This window comes from Neolamprologus brichardi, chromosome 20 (genome assembly GCF_056152115.1).
Source record: "Neolamprologus brichardi isolate AB-2024 chromosome 20, ASM5615211v1, whole genome shotgun sequence".
Lineage (NCBI taxonomy): Eukaryota > Metazoa > Chordata > Actinopteri > Cichliformes > Cichlidae > Neolamprologus > Neolamprologus brichardi.
Window position 1 is genome coordinate 31,237,617 of NC_142123.1, and position 22,242 is coordinate 31,259,858.

General features: G+C 40.3%; 1 protein-coding gene across 1 annotated transcript in view; it reads right to left on the bottom strand.

Annotated features, from left to right (window-relative positions):
* The window catches only part of cables2b (Cdk5 and Abl enzyme substrate 2b), a 48,851-nt gene extending 26,890 nt beyond the window's left edge, over positions 1-21,961 (bottom strand). Inside the window, exon 1 of the mRNA XM_087833708.1 lies at positions 21,290-21,961. Within this exon, the coding sequence (XP_087689834.1) occupies positions 21,290-21,897 (608 nt within the window). The 5' untranslated portion in view covers positions 21,898-21,961. The remainder of the gene's footprint in view (positions 1-21,289) is intronic.
* Between the last annotated feature and the right edge of the window lie 281 nt (positions 21,962-22,242).

Genomic DNA, 22,242 nt, shown 5'->3' on the forward strand with positions numbered 1-22,242 from the left:
TACAGGGAGATAATTTAACAACTTTCAACAAAGCACAGCACTTTTGCCTTAATCGACTAGTTAAGAAGCTCAAACCAAGATGCAACTTTCTAAATAGTAAACATTAACAAATTACATGTTAGGACATGTGAAAATACTGTACATGTCCTGAAGAGTTACGATGTTAATCACTTTAGTTAACATTAAACTAAAGTGTTAAGCAGTCACAATCACAGCAGCTCACTGGGAAAGGATGAAAAACACCCTTTATTTACACATATACCTTATAAATGCTACTGCCTGAAAGCGCTAATAAAACTGTATTTTTTTTCTATATGGTCAGAAATATCATTATTAATATCATTACTGCAAATTTTCTTTATATTACCCATCCTTAAACCCACACAGAGCATTTTCAGTTATTGGGACATATCCAATATGGATAATCTCCTGATACATGTGAGAAAGGCCAACTTACCTGGACCTTTTTCTTCCAACATCATCTACAGATGAAAGTCATACAGAATATGTTCCAGTATGTTAAGTTAAATTAGCAAGAACAAGTAAAGAAAGCCCGTGCTACCTTTGGTACTCAGACTTTGACTTTATGACACTGACAAAAAAAGATCTGAGGTTTGTCGCCCAGCCCTTCTTACTAACGTGGGTGAATAATATGCAGCGCTGCAGTAATGACTGTAACTCATCTCATGAGTGGCAGCTACAAATAACAATTTGGCTTTAACAACCTGTTTGGATAGACCACAATCAGACACCCAAACACAATTATCATAAAATGCCTCAGCTGGAGTGTGACTGACATTTAACAGAATGGCTTTTTTGCACTGTCATGATAAACAGCCCTGTCAGTTATCTTGAAATTATTTTCTCAGCTTGGAGGGTTGAGCGAGGAAACGCCGTAGGAATAAACATCAACAATATCTGCAAAGAGAGAGATAGCTGACGCCACCACTCTCCCAGTCTAAATCTGTCAGCAGGCTCGTGATTACAACGCTCTGACCAGCAGCCCATTTTCATGAGAACCAGCCAGCTTCATCTGTCTGGGATGCTGTGGAAAATTCCCATTCTGTGGGAACGGAAAGATCCTTGCTGCTACTAAGGAAGATGATTGTTGGTGATCAGATAAAGACATACTGAGGGTACAACCACGCGAGCTGCTATTATCTTGTTTACCGCTGATATTGTTTTTCATAACTTCCTCCTTACAGAGGATGTTTAGCCAAAAGCAAACTCTAATGTCGTCTTGCGTTTATATTCAAATACAAATCAAGAATGTCAAAACTAATTTTACATCACGGACCACACTTTGATTTTAAGTGGTCTGAACTGGTGAAAATCCATTTTCCCTCAGTGTAAAGAAGTTTGACTGCATATTAAAGCTGTATCTCACTATAAGAAGAAGAGCAATTTCAACAGTATGTCTCAGTTTGTCTACATGATAAAGAAATGCTGCTGTAGCAAAAGAAGTCAGTCTCTGCACTTAAATCATAAGAAATAAATGCACAATCCTACAGAAAGTGTTCTGGGAACTCGTTGCACAAACTGCTACGTTTTTGTTAATTAATTTAGTATGAATGACTCTGGCAAAGTAGGACAAGATGTTAACTTTATGAAAATACAATTAAAAGTCCAAAAGTTATTACCACCACAATCACATTTTCCAAAGACATCCAGCGGGCCGGATTGGGTTGATTCTGGCCCCCAGGCCTTATTTGTGACACCCCTGCTTTACATCGATTTCTTTGCCAATTTGATATACCAGAACTTTTACAACTGATATTACGACATTAATGGAGGCCACAGTTTTAACTGATTATGATAGATACAGCGACACTATTCTGCAGAATAAGTAGAATAATAATAAACATATCTTCCTACTTTTAAGTGGTATTTTTTCTCCTTTAGTGATACAGATATAATGATGTAGGTTGTGTTGTAGATTATTGTTTGTACTGACTCATATTATTACTATGTCATGATTCCTGTGTGAAATGATCTACTGTGGGTGCATCCTGTTGTGATTTACTTGAAAGTTGGAAATGGACTGGTTTTAATGGTTATTCTACCCTACCAAGACATATTCATGCATTCATACACAGCTTTGTTTGATAGACGTTTTACCTGTCAGGCAGACATTCACACTCTGATGGTTACATTGGGGGAAATTTTGATTTCAAGGACATACGTACCTTTGGAGGGGGCAGTCAGCATACTCAAATGGCAGTTTGTGAAACAGTCACAGTCTCTATGTATTGATTTGTGGTTTTGGAAATTAATTTAAGCTTCTTTTCGTGTTCCTCGATACAAATTTCCCACTCCAAATTTCATGTCACTGAACGCGACTCTTTATCTGTCCCACATGAACAGTACTGATTCATGTCCACGTGCACAAAATGAACATTTTCTTATTTTGAAAAGCCAAAAACAGTCTGGATTTCAAGGTTGGGGGTTGATGGTTTTTCACTTATACCACATATTCCAGTTAACGATATTAATTAGATTTAGACATTCACACCGATTGGCTTCAGTTTATACAGCAGCTGCCATTTTTTAAGGCTCATAAGTACAACAGACACTAAATATATTGGTTTCAAAGTTGTGCTGATGTCACAGAAAAACATGACAATTTGTGACTTTGGTGATTATTACAATTATTACAAATTTTTCTGATACTGGCCTAAATTACAAGATGACCTGAGCCATAGCTACTCACTGCAGCTGTAAGAAAGGTGATTTAGGGTCATTTTATTGGGGGTTTGAACATTTGTTCCCAGGTTGTTCTCTATACTCACACTAAGCCAAACCAAACACTTTGTTGCTGCAGAGTACATTAATGAAAAACTATGACTTTACAAACAAAACCATTAAACTAAGTGAAACCTAAGTGACGATTCAAGTTAATAACATTTAGGTCGTAGTTTAAGTGCATTTTTTAGAAATAAAGCGACCTTCAGGAAACAGCGAGTGAGCAGCGAGCAGGTTCGGTTCTGCTCCTGTTTTTAGGAACCGTAGTGATGAGTTTGTCTGGGTCGGAGTCACTTTGTTTAGTTTGAGTCATGATCACCAGAGTCACACTAATAATAGCTCGAGTTGTTTTAGCCTAAAATAAACTGGTACAAGGCAGCTGGATATGATTATTGGATATTTTTACACTGCACTTTATTGGCCTGATCTCCACATCCATTTGTCTACCTCACTGAAACGTGTTTTCTCGTCTTCAGTCACTCGCTTTATTTTCACTGAATCCCCTTCTCACACACCCTGACACACAAAAGAAGCTTTTATTATTACTACTATTATTACTTGTGAAATGGGAATGTCTATTTTTGACTTACTGTCATATTTTAGTCAGTTGGTCTTTGCATTCTTTGGGTTGAGGATTGAACCTCCTCTAAGTATAGGCCATGTGGTGACAGGCTGTTTTCTGAAGGTGGCCGGTTTCACTATAATTTCTTTCTCACTTGGACTGCCATTATCATAGATCCTGTAGAAGCTCCTGCCATAGACTGATGGTTACACTTACACTCAAGTTATCATAAAAAAACAAACACTTCCTAACATTTAAGATACAGACACCAACATATCTCAGACAAGATACTGTCATAATAATTTAGTTATGGAGCTATTTGGAGGTCTCTTCATTTAAGTGCCTGGACAAAAACACTGACTAATATGCAGTTGAAGTTAAACTAAGCGCCGACACTCTTTTCCACATGCTTTCACCTCTTCCTCTCGCTGTGCGATGAGAGCTATCGAGTCCAGACAGATCCATTGAAAAGTCAGTCACAGCACAACAAAGGAGATGTCACGTTATCCATGAAGTCTGAAAAACAGCTATAATCTTCTCCTCTACGCCAGAGCTACTTTTAACTCCTCACTACTTTTCGTTGCCTTCATCTCTCTCAGTCCTTCATGTTGGTCCAAAAATATCTGCTTTCATTCTAATATTACACTTCAGTACATTTAAGAGTAACTTCATACACTCAAACACCAGGACACAATTAATTGGTGGCTGGATGAAAACTGAAAAATGACCTGTGCACTAACTGACACACTGCTGGTTTACCACATCAGTACATGCAATCAGGGCTAATAATCCACTTTTAATTAAGCTAATTAATTAGGAAGCAGGCCGTTTGGTTATGGAAAAAGAAATCATAATCACAATTAATTTCAATAAGTATGGTCATAATTTTCTAAAAAGATTAAATGTTAATGCCCTATCATTCTCATCTGTGATAGAGCTGCAAGATCATGTGCAAAAATCAATCACAATCAACTGGATTGATGTTTAACTATTATTTATCAGGATTATCCATCGATTTTAGTTCATTGGTTCATTTTATATGACATGAGACTCCTAGGCTATGTCCACACGTACCCGGGTATTTTTGAAAACGCACATTTTCCTCTGCGTTTGCGCCTTTCGTCCACACGTAAACGCCGTTTTCGGTCACTGAAAACGGAGATTTCTAAAAACTCCGGCCAGGGTGGATATTTTCTAAAATTCCGTTTTTGCATTTACGTGTAGACGAGAAAAACGGAGAAAATGCAGCGTCAAAGGTGTGCGCCTTTTTTGACGTCACAGTGTGCGCCACGTTATTGTTTCGGTGAAATGAATTTCTACAATACTGTTACTGTTAATTGTTCTCTCTGCAGTGTTTAAATGCTTACATATACACACACACTTACTGTCCCTCCACACATACGACTCGGTTCTGCTTCTATGCCCCAACTTTGTTTACTATTTCCCACCGAGGCTTCTAGACTTCTGATTGGCCAACATTTCTACACGGTTAGGAATATAGCGCCACCTGCTGCTTTGGCATGTTCCTAGCAGCGTTTTCCTTCATTTCTGCTTTTACGTGTGGACGGGATTATTTTTTAAAACGAAAACGGAAAATCTCAGTTTTCAAAAATACCCGTGTACGTGTGGACATAGCCCAAGTCTCTAAGTAAAAATGAAGAAACATGATAATAACTCCACACTGGTGTCAGACCACTAATTAGTATCAGCAGATACCCAAACCCAAGTACCAAGTATCAACTCGGGAGTGGGGAAGTTGTTCATGTTGGGAGCTAAAATTATAATTAAAATTACAAATCTAATTAGGTGCAGCCAACATTTGAACATTTGGCTTTGGACAAAGTCATAATTCCTCTCATGAGAAAAACAAGTTGTTAAAAAAAAGCAACACAGATAATAAGTCCCTACATCAACTATTATACAAAACCTGTAAGGCCTATTATCGTCCATTTCTCCCGTATGTCTCGCTCTGCACAGATGATTTTTGTTCATAGTTTCATGTTGGAAAAAACATATTTTTAAGTCTTATTTTAAATATGGACGCAGCAATACTGACCTTGTTAAAGTCATCTCATATCAGCCAGAAAGAACCAAACCACAAGCAGCTCATTACTCTGAGCCATCTGTTTGCATGTCTGCACATCTACTGCTAAATCAACACAATTAAAAAATACACAAACCAGAGAAGGATGTCATGATTGACCTCACTTAGAGTTGGGTCAGTTAACATAGTTAGGTTTAGGAAATCTGCATCTGTCGCTCTAATTCCATCCATTCTCTTCCGCTTATCCAATTGAGGGTCGCAGGTGGGGGTGGGGGGTTGGAGCCTATCCCAGCTGTCATAGGGCGAGAGGCAGGGTACACCCCAGACAGGTCGCAAGTCTGCCGCAGGGCTAACATTCGCAACCGCTCGCACTAACATTCACACCTATGGGCAATTTAGAATCATTAATCAGCCTGACCCTGCGGGAGGAAGTTGGAGTGCCCAGAGACAACCCACGCAAACACGGGAAGAACATGTGAAGTCCACACAGAAAGACCCTGATGGTGGAAGTGAACTTAGGACCTATGTGCTATGAGGCAACAGTCATTAATCATAATAATAATAATAATAATAATAATAATAATAATAATAATAATAATAATAATACCTGTCTCAGTCATTAATAATGATTTTTAAAATCATCATTAATTATTGGCATCATTACCTTCATAAGTTCACTGGTGGCGTTCAAAGATTCGCTTTGCTGCACATCAGTGTAACTGGTTTGAATAAGGCAGGAACTACAGACTAAAATAAGAACAGTCATGGAAAAAAAGAAAGGAAGTAAATGGCAAGTCAAATTCTAAACACTCTGCTCTCATACCATCACTTTGTCTTTACTTGTCTGCATGAGCGTGTGTGAATGCCTTAACGTGTCCCTCCCTCTCTGTGTCACACACACACACACACACACACACACACAGCATTACTTAAATGCTAAATCCTGAGCAAACATAGAAACTAATAAAAACACAAACCATAGATTAAATGTTGTTCTTAAATCTCCATCCTACACACAAACAGACACACACAGCAGTGTATAAGGACAGTGTCCACACTTCTGACACTGACTGACAGACAGCGGAGACCACACGGATTACACTGCATGGACGTCTGACTGAGCAACACACACACACACACACACACACACACACACACACACACACACACACACACACAAGACTACCCAGCAGGCCTGCTGCGCATCTTACGTCACCGGATTAACAAACGCCTTCTGCTTCGCCTTCAGCCTGATCCCCTGGGTCCAAAAACAAAAACTTCCATCATTTCTTATCATTCTTCTCTCACTCCTCTTCTTTTCTCAAAAAACCCAAAACGTAATATTTCTTGGTTGTCTTTTGGATTCCTAGAAAAATGTTTCCTGTCCTCTTGCTTCTTACAAATCTTTCAAAATCAAAGCTGTTTTTCGTTAAAGTGTTTAACAAATCTGTGGTTACGTTTCTCCCTGTGCAGCATGTCTGTGTCCAGACCAGACCAGGGTTGTGATGCTCATGTCAGGGATCAATAATGGTAAAAGATTATGGGAATAACCTTTTATAACCGTCAGTCAGTGTCAGTCATATCCAAATATGACTGACACATGCAGCACAGATGTCTCTGGGCACGCACAGGCGAGTTTCTACATGTAAGTTCATGCATGTGTGTTTGTGTAGCAGCTACAAGGAGCCACAATAATCATCACCAAACGAGAGAGAACAGGCGGAGGGTATTTCTGACTGCTGGATTGATTTTTAAATCCAAGCACGATCGTATCTGCGGAAATGCTCATTTATCCCTGTAACCTTGTTCCACCGCACATTTTTCCCTGTGAAAAACTGCTGTGAGTGAGAGGTGACCTGTGACGAGCACAACAACAATTATTATTTTTGTTGTTGTTATTGTCGTCCTTGTCATCGCTGTTGATGTTATTATTAAACTAAGAAGCTAATCACCCAATCCTTACACAGGCAGCTACAAAACAAAATAAACTAAGATTTTGGGCAGTCTGAAGACATGTTGGCTGACAGGTTTCTTACATATACACTGACCTAACTATTTGGCTATGTTTAGTACAAACATTCAGAACAATCACAGAAACAAAAATAAATGAATGAGAAAATAGAAAAATAAGTATCAGAGGTCCACTTTCAGAGACAAAACTAAGCTGAGGTTGTTTTGGTTTTTTTGTTTTGGATACTCTGACATTACTAACAAGGCTTTAACAGCATAAAGTAAACAGTAAAGCAGAAGCATGTGAGAGGAAACGACCCTTTATCAGCCTACTGAGGAGCCTAAACTGTTTCTAGAGAACAAAGTTCTGCAAACTGGATGTGACTGATAAGACTCGGTGGGTTTGTGGGAGATCTTTCCTCTAATCTAAGCATGAACGACACATTATTATTATTAGCAGAAGAATTTGTCCCCACATGTGGGCATGTGTGAGATTTCACTTTTACATTCTCTGCAAAACAAGTTATGTGTAACATATCACTTTGTTAAGAAAAGATTTAAAGTACTCTGAAGTAGCATGAGTGAGTCGTGGTAGGCTGATACAAATAAGAGTACATGGTTATATTTTTATGGTGCAGAGAGTGTAAAAAAATAAGAACCCAGATGCCAAGGGAGCATATTTCAATGTCAAAGTAAGTAATTTATGCAGCTACTGATTGGTGAGTGTGGTAAATAAGATGTCTTTGTCATTCTTCTACAAGAGAAGTCACCCACACAAACAGCTAATTCAAAATGCTTCCTCTAGAAAGCTAACTAGTCAGTACCACTAGCCTCACCTTGCCTAGTTCCTACCATCCAATCATGGGAATGTCGCTCTGGATCGTTTTTCCTCTGAAGTATTTCTAAAATTTCTGATCTGTGACTTCAGAGTTTGTACCAGAATCATCTGAACAGTCAGGCTGATGTGAAAGGAAAAACTTTTCTAATCGGCAGAAGATATAATTTAGCACAGTGTTAAAAGTTACTGTCATTTCCAGTGCTGGAGTAGTGTAGACCGAAGCGAGAAACTGTGTGTTTGTGTGTTGCGTGTGCTAAGGATGTGGATGGGAGTGGGGTTTCATTGGTGTGTGTGTGTGTGTGTGTGTGTGTGTGTGTGTGTGTGTGTGTGTGTGTGTGTCAAAGTCTGTACTAATCAGTTTTCCAGTTGAATCTGATAAGTTTACTCCTTCAAGCAACAAATTCTGCAACACTCTTGGTATGTGCAGACAGAGAGCGAGAGGCAGGGAAAATATCCAACACATCAGCTGCCTGAGTGCTGACTGATTCCACACAGATTTTGCTTTTACAGTACAAAACATATCTCCTTCACAGTAAGCACACAGGTACTGTAGTAGAGGTCGAAGCAACAACAGTTACTTTTGGGTAGTTTAAAGTTATTTTAGCATGAAAAGTGTTCAGTTTTGTTGATAAGGAGATTTTTCCTCTGAAACCACACTTAGTTCATATCTCAGTTTTCCTTGAAGGAGGTGAATAAAAATACTCAGTCTTTTGCACATTTCTATTGCACTGCTGTGTCTGCATCGTTCTGTCTGTCTGCTGTTGCACTGTCTTTGCAATTCTTGCACATTGCACTTCATGTAGTCCTGTGTAGATTGTCTGCTATATGTCATATGTAGCACCACGGTCTTGGAGAAACGTTGTCTCGCTTCACTGTGTAGTGTACCAGTGCACGTTTGGAACGACAAAGCCACTTGACTTGACTAAAAAAATAACAGTAAACAAACTCTATTAGTCTGAATCATTTCCAGCTAATTTACTACATGAACAGTCTTTAAACCTTACTGCTTTTACCACACTAACATGCAATAACCACATGTTAAGAGCCACATACAGGCATCACGAAACAGGAACATGACACCATGTATGTCTGGCAACATGCAAACAACCACAAAAAATATAGATGAGAAAAAAAACAAAAACAGGAAGATAAAGTGAAGAAAAAGAAACTCAAAACAATCAACTCCTAAAGAAAATGATACAGTTATCTTCCATTTGATCCCCATGTTGAATGTTGAAACGACTGCTGTGACTGTGCCTTTTATGGCCATTTAAAAGCTGTAAAGAATTAAATAAGGGTGTAACCGTCCAATATATTTGGATATCAGTCCAATCGTGACCCAAAAAGCCTGTTTGGATAACGATAATGGGCCGATGGATTCAATTAAATGTTATATTTTTCTGTCTTTACTCCACCACGCTTCAGCTGTAGCAGCCTGGAGGAAGCTAATAGCAAAGACTCAACAGTTTGGAGGTGTGTCTTATCTGCTGTTTGTTTAGAGTAGGTTTTCATTTAACCGCAAAGTTTGGACAAGTGAGCTGACATGACTAAATGCCTCACCCCCGCTTTCTCATTTTCATAATGTGTGGCCAAGCTAGGCAGCTTTTATTGTAGTCAGGGTAACATTAACGTTATCTCCTCTTTGTCTGTGCCTCATCAACCCACTTCCTTGAGTGGGTGCCCATAAATGGCAGCATTCAAATGTTCTCATGAGAACAAATGAAAAGTAGAATAAAGACCTTGATGTCTTCCACATAAAAGCAAGAACACCAACGCTGGTATCAAACTCGTACTCGGTATCGGGAGCAAACTAAAGCGAAGGAATCTGTACCAGTATCAGAAGAGAAACGTTTGATTGGTCCATTTTAAAGCCGCACTTATTTGGCGACTGTTGGGGTGTTCAGAGATTTAAGCGCCTCCTTTCAATTCTGAGGTCATAAAATGCACATTAACCATTCAAGGACTGTTGTTCCTGGTATTTTACATCATTAAAGTGATGCTGGATCTATGATGGTGTCTCACAGCCAGTAAAAGGTAATGATCTGGTTTAAAAGGATGCGATTAAATTAACACGAATGTCCTGCTAATTACACCCAGATCACAGCTTCTTCTGTAAAACAGCGCTTGTGTGAACACCACTTCACTCTTTCATCCGGTTCCACTGAGAAGATTAGTGTTGACCTTCAGTGGCTCTTCCTCTGCTTTATTCCAGTTTTCTCAGCCAGTAACTGCTTACAAACTCCTAGCAGTAAAAGAGTGTTTAATGAACACTGATGCAAAGATCCTAAAACATATCCATGCAAATGAGCTCAGCGAGTCTTTTCAGCCTGATGTCACAAGTGGAAAATCTCCATTTAAACAAGGAACCGCCCTCTTTAGTCAGTCTGAATTAGATGTCAGTGACTCCATGAAGTCATTCAGGGAACACCTGAACCTCCAGGGGAAGTTCAGCCAAAGAGGCCTGACTGAGCGGCTGCCTAATAGGTAGGTCAGGAGAGATTTAGTGTTTCTCCTGGCACAAAAACTGATCTGCTGCATCAGTCTCTGAGGAAAAAAGAAAAAAGAAAACTAAAAGTCTTCAGGTGTTTTTTGCTAAGGCTAAAAAACACTGCATTTGGCACAAACATGTTTTTTCTTAATGTTAGACCTACACTGTGCACTAAAAGAAAAAGACATTTAGGGCAAATGTAAGACTGTGCATTTTAATGGCTTAGAATAGATCAGGATGCCTCCTTGATCAATTCAATTCAATTTTATTTATATAGCGCCAAATCACAACAAAAGTCGCCTCAAGGCGCTTCATAGATACAGAGAAAAACCCAACAATCATATGACCCCCTACGAGCAAGCACTTTGGCGACAGTGGGAAGGAAAAACTCCCTTTTAACAGGAAGAAACCTCCGGCAGAACCAGGCTCAGGGAGGGGCGGGGCCATCTGCAGATCAGATGCCCAAACAACTTCATCTCCTCCACCGAGCTCGCTCCGCATGTTTGAGTTCTTCTCTCGAAGGTTACAGAGGAAACTCATGTCAGCTGCTTGCATCCACAGCCTTGTTCTGTCAGTCACGACCCAGAGTTCACGACCATAGGTGAGGGTTAAAATGTAGGTCAACTCAAACCCGAGCTTTGCTTTCCGGCTCAGCTCTCTCTTCACCACAACAGTCCTTCAATACTTTAATCGAATTCAAGTCAGAAAGTAGGAGAATGAAGCCGAGTGTGTCTCAGCTTGCGACTGACAATTCAGCAAGCCACAAACATGCAGCATTTATGGACTTCTCAGTCAAATCTGGCCCTTGCTCTGCTGTCACACAGCTGGATGGAAACAACTCAGCTTGAAGCTTCAAAATGGGACTAACCAAGTATGATGTCGGCGGTGGCTGTACTTAAAAACAGACTCAGCGCAGGAGTAACAATCAGATATAAGCATTGACATTTGCCCACAGCACATATAGATATGCAGGGTATTCCCCTCTATATTTAGCTGAGGCGATAAGGCACACAGACATCAACATATCTCCAAAAGTTGATTCTGTTCATCTGGACGTAGCGTTTTCTGGGAGAAACGTTTCGTCACTCATCCAGGTGACTTCTTCAGTCTCAGCTGACTGCAGGTTTCCCCAATCTTATAAACAGTACATTTGAAAGACATCAACATATTTCCTTTGGATTGATTTTTTTGCAGAGCTCCTACAAGTATCACTATTAAATTCTCATATCTATGAATTGAGGACAGCCAAGATCCTGTTAAGTAACCTAGAAAAGCAGCGTGCACTGATGAGACTGCTCACAGGTGTGATTAATCCTGCAAAGTTCACACACAGGCTGATTACTGTCAACACGGCTTGACTCAACTTAATTAGTAGCTGTCTGCAAAGCAAACCCTGATCAGCAGGTACAAGAAGACTGAAAAAGACAAGACCTTGTGACCTCGACCTTGAGATCAGGGAGGGGTGGCGACAATATCATCAGACTATTACAGCTGAGGGGTGAAAAGTTTAAGGACAGTTGAGTTTAAGGATTTGGTAGCAACTCCTCATCAGTGCAACATCAACTTAATAGACACAAATGTGTAAGGTGTATCCTGTTTTTTTTTTTAATTATGAGTCTGCTGTAGAAGTACAACACTGAATTGGTGGAGTACTTTTGAATCTTGTGGAAAAATGCAGAAGAAAATCATAACCCCTCAGCTGTAAGTGACAAAAGCATCTTTCCATGCAAAATGAGCCAATAGGTAAAAGGTGAAACATAAAAGTCTTTGCACTTGTTATCATGTAGATCTGCTATCAAAGTAAATGATTAGAAACCAAATCCAGGGTGATATGTCTTTAAAAGTAAATACGTAATATTAGGTCCATTTCATGCCACTGATTTAATAATAACCTACTTTTTTTGACATTAGGCAACACTGAGATCAGGAAAAATGGTTGAGGTCATGTCCAAATATCACGCAGTGTGCTGATAATATAATTACTGTGACAGGCCTTTAGATACACAAACGCATGCACCCACACAACATAACTGACACCCAGCCAAACTCGCACAGACAGGATACTCCAGCCCCCTACGAAAAAGCACCATCACCTCGTTTTTAATGCTCCTCAGCAGCACAAAATTCTTGGTAGGCTGACACGCTCACTTTAAATTACCAACAAAAACCCTTTGGTGACTTTGTTCAGTCGGTGCTCTGTAAGGCTCTGCTCCTTTTTCCTCCTTCAGACAGAGAAATTCTTCCAGGACAGCTGGAGAGCGATATAAAGAAATGTAAAACCTAAGGTTTAGATTAGAGCTCGGTTAAATTTAAGCATGAATTAGATTATATCATTACGTGCTTTACACCCTTTCAGGCTGTGTCCTAATAACTGTTGTTTTGGCTTAGTTCAGCTGAAACATCACACTGTCCTAAATTCCAAAAAAAGAAGCAATAAAACTGTAAAAAAAAAAGTCCTTTATGCCTTCTGAACTGAATTATCTTCTTTCATTTTTGAGCTCAAACATAAAATCATTATGTAATATAATCAAAACTAAGAAGCTGGATATCAGCTGAACTGTTTTTGTGCTCTGTTGTGCAGTAAATGCATTATTCAACAAATGATTGATGCATCCAATTTCAAAATATCACATACATGCATTTATTCATGCATCTGTCAGTCATAAAAGAGCAACCAGCATTTTCATAATACTGCAAAATTACAGCTACAAGAACAGAGAATGTCCACGAGGAGAGCATCGAGTAGGGTTGACTGATCTGATCCATAATTACATGGATCGAAACCACAATACGTTCACACACTGGATGCAGTTCACATCCTGATTTTGCCATTTATGTCGTAAACAGAAACCAGCATGGTGCTGATTTCTGATCAGAAATTTCACAATCGACTCAGAGTGAAAACAATGCAAGACGGGCCCTTTAGGCTGAAAAGACACGGTTTGTATCCAGAAACTAGAAGAATATACAAACATTCAGACCAGAACAGGAACACCTGCTGAACCAGAAACAAGCAGACCACAAGCACTAAAAAGCACGTCTCCAATTGTGTCGATTTATTGCACCGCAACTGAGTAAGTGCCAAAAACGTAAAAGCCTGATATAATGAGTAAAACTGGAGCTGTGTGAGTGCTAATTATTAATGCAAAACTAACCATGTGTGACATCATTTTAACAGATTCAGATTTGAGATACAGACAATGAAGTGTAATTCTGCCCTAAAGGGCCATCGTATGATCTCAAGCTATTGCCCACTGCTGACCCGATGTTAATTTTTTTCTGTGCATTTTATTTCCCCCCAGAAACCCTTCGTTTCCACATAAAATACATATATTGCATGTATTACACATCACAAAGCAACCACTACATATATAGACATCATAAACCGGTTCTGTTTGTGTTTGTTATGCGCCATTTCCTGACCAAAAACAGGCAAACGGCTTTGATATAACAACTGCACTGTGATAAACTGCATACTACCAAGCACAGTGGGAGTATAACAAACCTTTCCACTTACTTGCAATGGAGACACCGGCAAAACGGAGGGAAAAGCAACAGTGACAGGCAGTCACATGAAATTAGCTGTGGGAGCCGACAGTTTGAGAAAAGCAAAAGTGCAAGTGAGTGCACTGCCAGATAACTGCACTTTGCTGCAACCAGCCTATCTGCAAACATTACAATAAGCACCTCCAAGTCTAAGGTCACGGCTCTTAAGCAGAAAAGTGTGTTTACGAAGAATCTCCGGGCCGCCGTTCACAAGCAGAGGACAGGGAAAAGTGACTGCAGCAGCGTCTGCAGAGATGTGGATGTATCACCATTGTGTTTTGGTGAAGAGAGAGCTGAGTGGGAAGGTGAAGCTGTTGTTTTACTGGTTAACACAAAACAGGTGCCGATTCTCCACATTGAAGGAAGGTGTTTTCAGAATCTCACAAAGATGCTTCCTGGACACCTCCTAGGTCGGCTCTTTCAGGTATGTCCAAAAATCACTTATTTTGAAATATGGCCTGTGCATATGCATCATGTGTGAAAGATATGGATCAAACCATGAGCAAGCAGTGATACACAGCCCCACCAACCATGCATGAAAGCCTGTTAAAACTAGTCTTCGATATCATGCACACATGACTGGAAACCTACTGTCAGAAAGAAAGAAAGATGCTTAAGTTCCTCCAGATATCAAATATCAAAAAGCTCCTTGAACAGAGTGAAGGTGTATCAAAACAGCAGCAGTGAAAGTGTGTTAGCTAACAGCTAAGTGTCCTTACTCTGTAACAGAGTGTCAGTTTCACAGTTTGTTCACTCAGCAGGCAAATGAAGTGGTTGGCTAGCTGGTTAGCTGGCTGGCAGCACTTCACACACACTGAACCTCAAGGCTAAACAGAGTGTGACTGATGGTCATGTCTGATGACAACTTCATCACACCAGGAAGAGTCTAGGTGAGAAGAACCGTGTGTTTAAAACCAGGCCCAGTAACCAACCAACACAGGAAACTCAACATTTGTTATGTGTTCAGCTCTTTGAGCCCCAAATCTGCAGAACAGTTTCCCTCCTAAACCAGCGAGTGGATTATTGGTGGGAATCGGATCAAAGTTTAATGACTTACATGGGGAACTGGGCTCCTGCTGCAGCGAGCGAGTGAGCAGCACTGCAGCCCGAGTGTAGAAAGTGTTTCAGCATTAATAAATGATTACTGCACTAATTTAAAGACATGGTTACAGTAACAAGCTAAGTGCTTTGTTGCACTGTTAGGGGGCACTGTTCTACGAATACAGCTAAAGGTTGCAGACGAAAGCAAAGAAAGGCCTCAAAGAGAGCTTGAAAATATGAGACATAAAATAAAAATTGGATTTGTGGCACTAATTATGAAAACATCACTTGTTTCTTAATACAATATTTATTATCTGATAAACACTTCAAACTATCTTTCTATCCTCCTGTCCTTGGTTTTATTTGATCCTTTGTTTACTTCCTCACACTTCATGACCATCAAAAATGATAATAATGTGGTCAAATCAAATCACATGAAGTTTATCCTCACATCGCACACTCTTGGCATCACAGACCAATATTAGGTGTGTAAATTTTACTCATTAATATTACTGGCAGCCCACTTGCTGGGAAAAATAATAAAACACTGTAAGTGCATCATCACAGTAAATTAGTCAAATCCTCACACAACAGGAGCTGCAGCTGAAGGCTGGTGCAGCGGTCTGACTGATGAGCTGTTATCTGCTGGTAATTTCCCAGCCTGTTGTTAGGTGTAAATAGGTTAAGCGGTGTTTATCGCTGCATGGCTGGCATTCTCTGGGTCTGAAGCGCTGCCAACATGATGACGATGCTGATCTATCCATCAGCACTCACGCAGGATCAGCGTGTATGAACCGCTGCCAGGTGAGAATGCATCATAAACACACAAACTCCCTGTCACTCAAGAAAAAACTAAATAACTAAATAAAAAACACACACAGGCTTTATGTTAAGAAATTCATCTCTCACTTTCATTGCTGCTGCTGCATCTTTCTTTTTATCCAGCTCATTTCCATCTGTTTTTGTAGGTATGTCTGAATTTCCCCCTCTTTCAGGAAGAGAAACATAAGTAGAGCAGTAAACACCTCACTGAAACCGACTGGGGGTTACTGTGGTACAGAAGGCAGCTCGTCTTCGGCGTGTCTGTTGGTGGTTTTAACCGTTTCTGGGTTCATATCCTGCCTACAAAGCCGCTGGCTTCTACAGCTGGCTACCACAGTCATCAGAGTCGACTAAAACGAGCCAGGGTTGAAAAATAAAAGCCAAGTGAAAAATAAAAAAATACACATTTAAAATTAAAACTCTAAAAAGAAATAAAAACCAACTAATAAAACAAAATAAAAAGAGTACATTACCAGTCAAAGATTTTGGAACACCCCAATTTTTCCAGTTTTTATTGAAAATTATGCAGTTTAATGTGTCATTGCACTCTGAAAAAAACATAACACAAATAAGCAATTGGAGTTAAAAAAGGACTCATGGAATCAATTTATAGACCAAAATATATTCTACACCTTTGACACATCAAAGTAGTCAAATGTGTCTACTTTGATGTGTCACCTTTGGCAGATATAACAGCTTCCAGCTTACTGGTGGTGGTCGGGGGGCCTGGTGGTGCCGGTGTCCGGCAGCCTCGGCTCTGTCAATGTAGCTTGCCATTACCTGAATGACTGAATGCAGTGTAAAGGGCTTTGGGGTCCTTAGGGACTAAGTAAAGCGCTATACAAATACAGGCCATTTAACATTTATCTTGCTGTAGCATGAACCCCTGACCAACCGGGCACATTTTTATTCAGGGTGTCTCTCACTCTGTGCAAGTCACCGACCCTGGATCCAGCAAAACAGCCCCACACCATCACACTTGAAAGTTGATGCCACACACTGTGGAAGCATCCTTTCGCCTACTCGATGGCGTACAAAGAGCCTGTGTGATGAACCAAAGATTTCAAACTTTCATTCATCAGTCCATAATACCTCCTTCCAGTCTTCAGTAGTCCAGTGATGGTGTTTCATTACCCAGCCAAGCCTCTTTGTCTTATTCTGACGTCTTAGCAATGGCTTTCTTGCTGCAACTCATCCTGTCAAACCTGCAGCTCAAAGTCTTCTCTTCACAGTTGAAACTGAGACTTGCTTACTACGACCACTATTAAGCTGTGCTTGAAGCTTTTGTCCTGTGAGCTACCCAGCTTTGGGTCTGCCAGACCTCTTCCTGTCAGCGTTTGCCCCAGTTTCTGAGCGCCTTTTGATGGTGAAGGAAACTGTACTCACTAACACTTTCTCGGCAATTTCTCTGTAGGAAAGACCTACATTCTTAAGTGTTATGATGGTCTGCCTCTCTTCAATGACTAACTGCCTTCTTCTCTCAATTTTTGTAGCAACACACTTCTTTCTGCAGTTTACAACACTGTTCAACTAATTCTCATGAGGGTATGGTAACACAGTGTGTACCAACACTGCTTTTATGCAGACAGAGAGAGTTGGAAGTCCAGAAATGAGGAATTAGTAGCGCGATCCACCTCCATTGGTACAGCTTTAAAGTGTTAACCCATTTCGTAGTTCCTGAAAAAGGCCTTTTTGTATAATTCTGAAATGTACATTATTTTTCAGTTTTCACCTTTTTTAACCTCTGGCATTTCACAGCTTATCGTTTCAAGGTATTCATTGGACTTGAATGACTTGAATTGCAATAAATAACTAGAAAATTGGGATGTTCTAAGACCTTTGACCGGTAGTGTATAAAGGACATTACTTTAGCTTTAGGCTTTGCTAATAGAGTAAAATTTGCCAACACATGAAGAAAATTGTTGGTAATTACGCTTTAGCGCGTTACACAATGCAGGTCCTCTTGAAGCTAACCACAGACCCTCTTCATTCTTTTCAAGTAGATCAACTTGAAACATGCATGAGGAAAGTGCACTTATTTGGTTTGATTTTATCATAAATAAACTTTCTCAATGCAAGTAATTTATCTTCTACAGTTTGTTCACCTATGTTGTACCACAAGGTTCAGTCTTAGGTCGTATTTGATTCACTACACCCAAAAGAAGCACTCAAGACAAACCTTCGTCAAAGCAGCGCACTCTTAGTACACGATTTAATTTTAAGGAAATAGTTTTGTACTTTGTATACATTCATTTTGTTTTTGTTGTTCTTTTTAAAATGTACTTTAAGAAGTTTATTGTGCAGTAAAAAATAAGGGCAAAGTTTAGGCTATTTTTATTTGGCCTGTTTTCCAAAAAATAATTATTCAGATACATTATACATAGGGGCGGGTTTTGATTATTGATTAAAATCGATTCTAGCTTGGATAACGTGATATTGATTCATTAAAATCTTGAATCGATTTTTAAATATACATTTATTTTGCCTTCAGATTAAACCTCACAAAATGTCAACAACCACCAAACAGCTAAAACAGTAAATGAGAGCAGGAACACGGATTCTGCACAAAGACGTAAACACAAGGCGCGGACCCGCCGACGGATCAGAATCAGTGAGATGTCGCCTTTCTAACCCGACGGCACGGACACGGTCGGGGCTGAAAGCTGACAGCTCGCTGATTCTGATCCGTCTGCAGGTCCGTGCTTTGTGTTTACGTATTTTTTGCGCTGATTCTGAAGCTGCAGGTTTTATCTCTCTCTGATGTGAATTCCCTCTGACTTTTGCTGTTTTGCTTCCACCACGATAAAAATCACACTTCATGCAGAGCTCTCTCTCTCTCTCTCTCTCTCTCTCTCTGTGTACTTCAAGGACAGTTTCCCGTCTAAAAATCTGTTTTCTGCATTATTCGCTTGCTTATTACGCACAAGTCTACCGTTGTTTACAGCACTGTCGGACGCTGTTTTTCCTTTTACTTACTTCCGACAAGAAAGCCTCATTTCTGCCGTTCAATAGGCTGAACAAATTTAAACTTATGTAAATTATGCAAAATTGCAAAACGCTCAGCTGTGTCTCTAATAAAACCTCTGTAACTCTTCTCTGCTTCACTTCAGCAGCATCAGGTAATGTTCATGAGGTGATTCATGTTTTTCTTTCGTTTTTGATCAACTGCAGAATATTTGTATAAAATCTCAGGCCAGGAAAACCTTCATGTTTTTCTGTGTTTTATCCTCAGTTAAGTTGACACAAAGACATCTGCTGTGATGCTCACACCTTGAATAAAGTCTCACAAGTGTCAGCTTTCTTTTTATAGACAAAAAAATATGGAAAATTACTGATGCGTGATCTGAATTATAATATTTCTGACTGTCTGAGGCAAAATTTTACCGATTCGAATAGAATCGAATCAAATCGTGGATCGAATCGATTCTAGAAATCAGTGACGATACCCAGCCCTAATTATACAAGTATTCAAATTGTTAGTTGATAACCATCTAAATACATGTAACTGTAGTGTACATAACAATGTCATGATAAAATTATTCAACTAGACTCAAAACGAATCCGGTGCCAACATGTTCTTGTCAGTCTTAAAACTTATTGTCACTTTAAACAGCTACAGTATCATTATCATCATCACTTTGACCTTCAGAGAAATTTTATTCTTGAAGTTGAGGTCAGAGGTCAAATGTGACATGATGTTGTAAATCTTTATTTTCAACATTCAGAAAGTACTGTATAAACACCACAAGTGTAAGAATGATAGTTTCTAAGTTATAAAGCTTCCTGTCCATTTTCTGCCAGTTCAAGCTGATTTTGAAGACAAATATTAAAGGACTGCTGATATGGCCCCACTCTGCACCTCTACAAAGTTTTATCAGAATTCAATCAATACTTTTTGAGCCGTGTTTACAGACTGAAAAACATACAAACCCTACCAAAAACATAACCTTCTCAAGGGAGGAAAAAAAACAGATAAACCTGCCCATAAAACCTGGTGAACAACACATAAACAACGACGATCGTGAGAATAAAAACAGCACTTTTACACTAAGACCTCGAGGCTTGATTATAACGCCTTGAACAGGTTACTCTCACAACTTTGATTAGTTCAGAACGCAGCAGTACAGCTTTTTCCTGGTTTTAGCAAACATCACATCACTCAAGTCTTGGCTTCCTGCACATTTTAGAATTGATTTTAAGATTTTGCCCTTCCCATTTAAACCACAGATCTGGGTCTAGGCCCAGGCTACACTGCAGTGCAACCCTTACAGCTCCAAAGTCCAGACTTAAATCTAAAGGTGACCATGCTTTTTTCATCAGGACCCTTTGGCCTTTTAACTAACTGCCTGGGGAGATAAGGGTCAGGAAGTCAGTAACCTTCTTTAAATCGCTTCTTAAAACACATAGGTCTTTTTTAGGTATAGGTTTTATTTTATAGGTTATCAACTTTCAATTTGTTTTGTTTATTATCTGTGTTGCAGGCTCTTGGGTACCCTAACTGGGATGTCTGAGTCAAGAGTTTGTTACACCTATGTTGGAATAGTTAAAAAGACAAAACCTTACACTGTTACTCCGGTAACTAACTGAAACTAAATTAGACAGAAACCAAAAATAGGAAACAAAATAAGAACAAAAGCTCGTTTTTAAATGCCAGCTGTTTCCCACGCAATGCAACCTGGTTAAAGACATAAACAACACTGTTACCACATGTTTTGTTTCTTCTAGGAAAGGATATTACGCCACTAATTAAAAAAAAAATGCAAGCGTGAGTCTGATGTCATTAAATGCAGGTGGTATTGGGTTTTCAGTAGTTTGCGTCCCAAATTCAACTGCTATGAGTCCTGTGCTACACAAGCTCTTGCTCTGAGTTCACTGTTACCTCCAGGCAGCAACACTAACCGTGAATTTGTTGCATCGTGACCGCTGACACGTCCTTAAACGTCCTTAAATGTCTGAGGAGTGAGTGGATCGGAGCGAAAGTAGCTGAACTCACACATTAACTCTGGGATCACCAGCTCGCATTCAGCATGACATGTCGGTGCCTCAGTTTGTGAAAAAGAAAGACTGTTTCGAGTCAAAGTCAAACTAAACTACTCCGGCTACAGTCTACCTGCCGAGCTGGTCTCCCTGTTAACTTTCAGGTGTTGTTTAAAGGGGAATACCGACGACAAACATGCAAATTCAAGCTTGAAAGCCAGGCTCAGATGGCACCGCTCACCCGATTAGAGAACAGAAACGCCGCCGTATATATCTCACCTTTGTCGCGGCTCTGAGGACACCGAGTTACAGCTTTGAACCGACAGCAAAGTGGACGACTTCCGCGGTCCCACCGGCGACGGCAGCAGGCTGGTGTTGGAAGGGGACGCCGAGAGCAGGTTACTGTTCTCGGAGGAAGGAAACGAGCCTCTGCGACACTCCAGCAACACCTCGGTGCTCCCCACATCGTTGAAGCCCGTGTCCGACGGCAGGACGAGAATAGGCGGCACGGTGGTGAGTCCCGTTCTCGGTGCCGCGGAAAGAGTGACTGTCCCGCTGCTTACGGAAGCTGGTACATTAGAGAATGTCCCGTAGCTACTACTGTTGCCGGTATCCGGACACAAACCGGCTGCAGCCCCCGCCGCAGAGCTGGAGTCTGCTCCCTCCGAGTCGTTGTGTTTGTGGTGGCGGGTTCCTTGATTTTCAGCGGAATTACTCTGGACTGGCCGGCCGTCCAGGGAAATGTTACTGAGAAACAAAAGAGCCGCTTGTCTCCGTCGAGAGTTCTCACGGTTCCTCCGGCTATGTTCTCTGTTAGCATGCGGTTTTTTGCCACTAACGGTGGCGGTAGTGACAGCGGTGTGCTGGCTGCAGGCAGCCGCCGCCATCGTCTCTGTCTCGGCCCCACTGAGGAAGTCAACTGAAGGATCAGCTAGAAACCTGCTACTGTCAAATCCCTTTTACCCGGCGCCAGACCGCTTTACGCCCTCCTGTGCTCTCATTGGTCCAGCTGGGGGAATACGTAATGACGTTTTGAGGCACGCTGTAAACAACAACATACTGTTGGTTAATAATGTGACTGTACTGGCCATAAAAGGCTTGATGTACAACTGTAAAACAACAATAATAACAATAGAAATTGCATTTTTTGAGACATTAGCTCTACATGCTGGGTTTAAAAAGTTCCAAAAGTAATTACGTTACTTCTTAAGGTCTGTTTGCAATGATCAAAT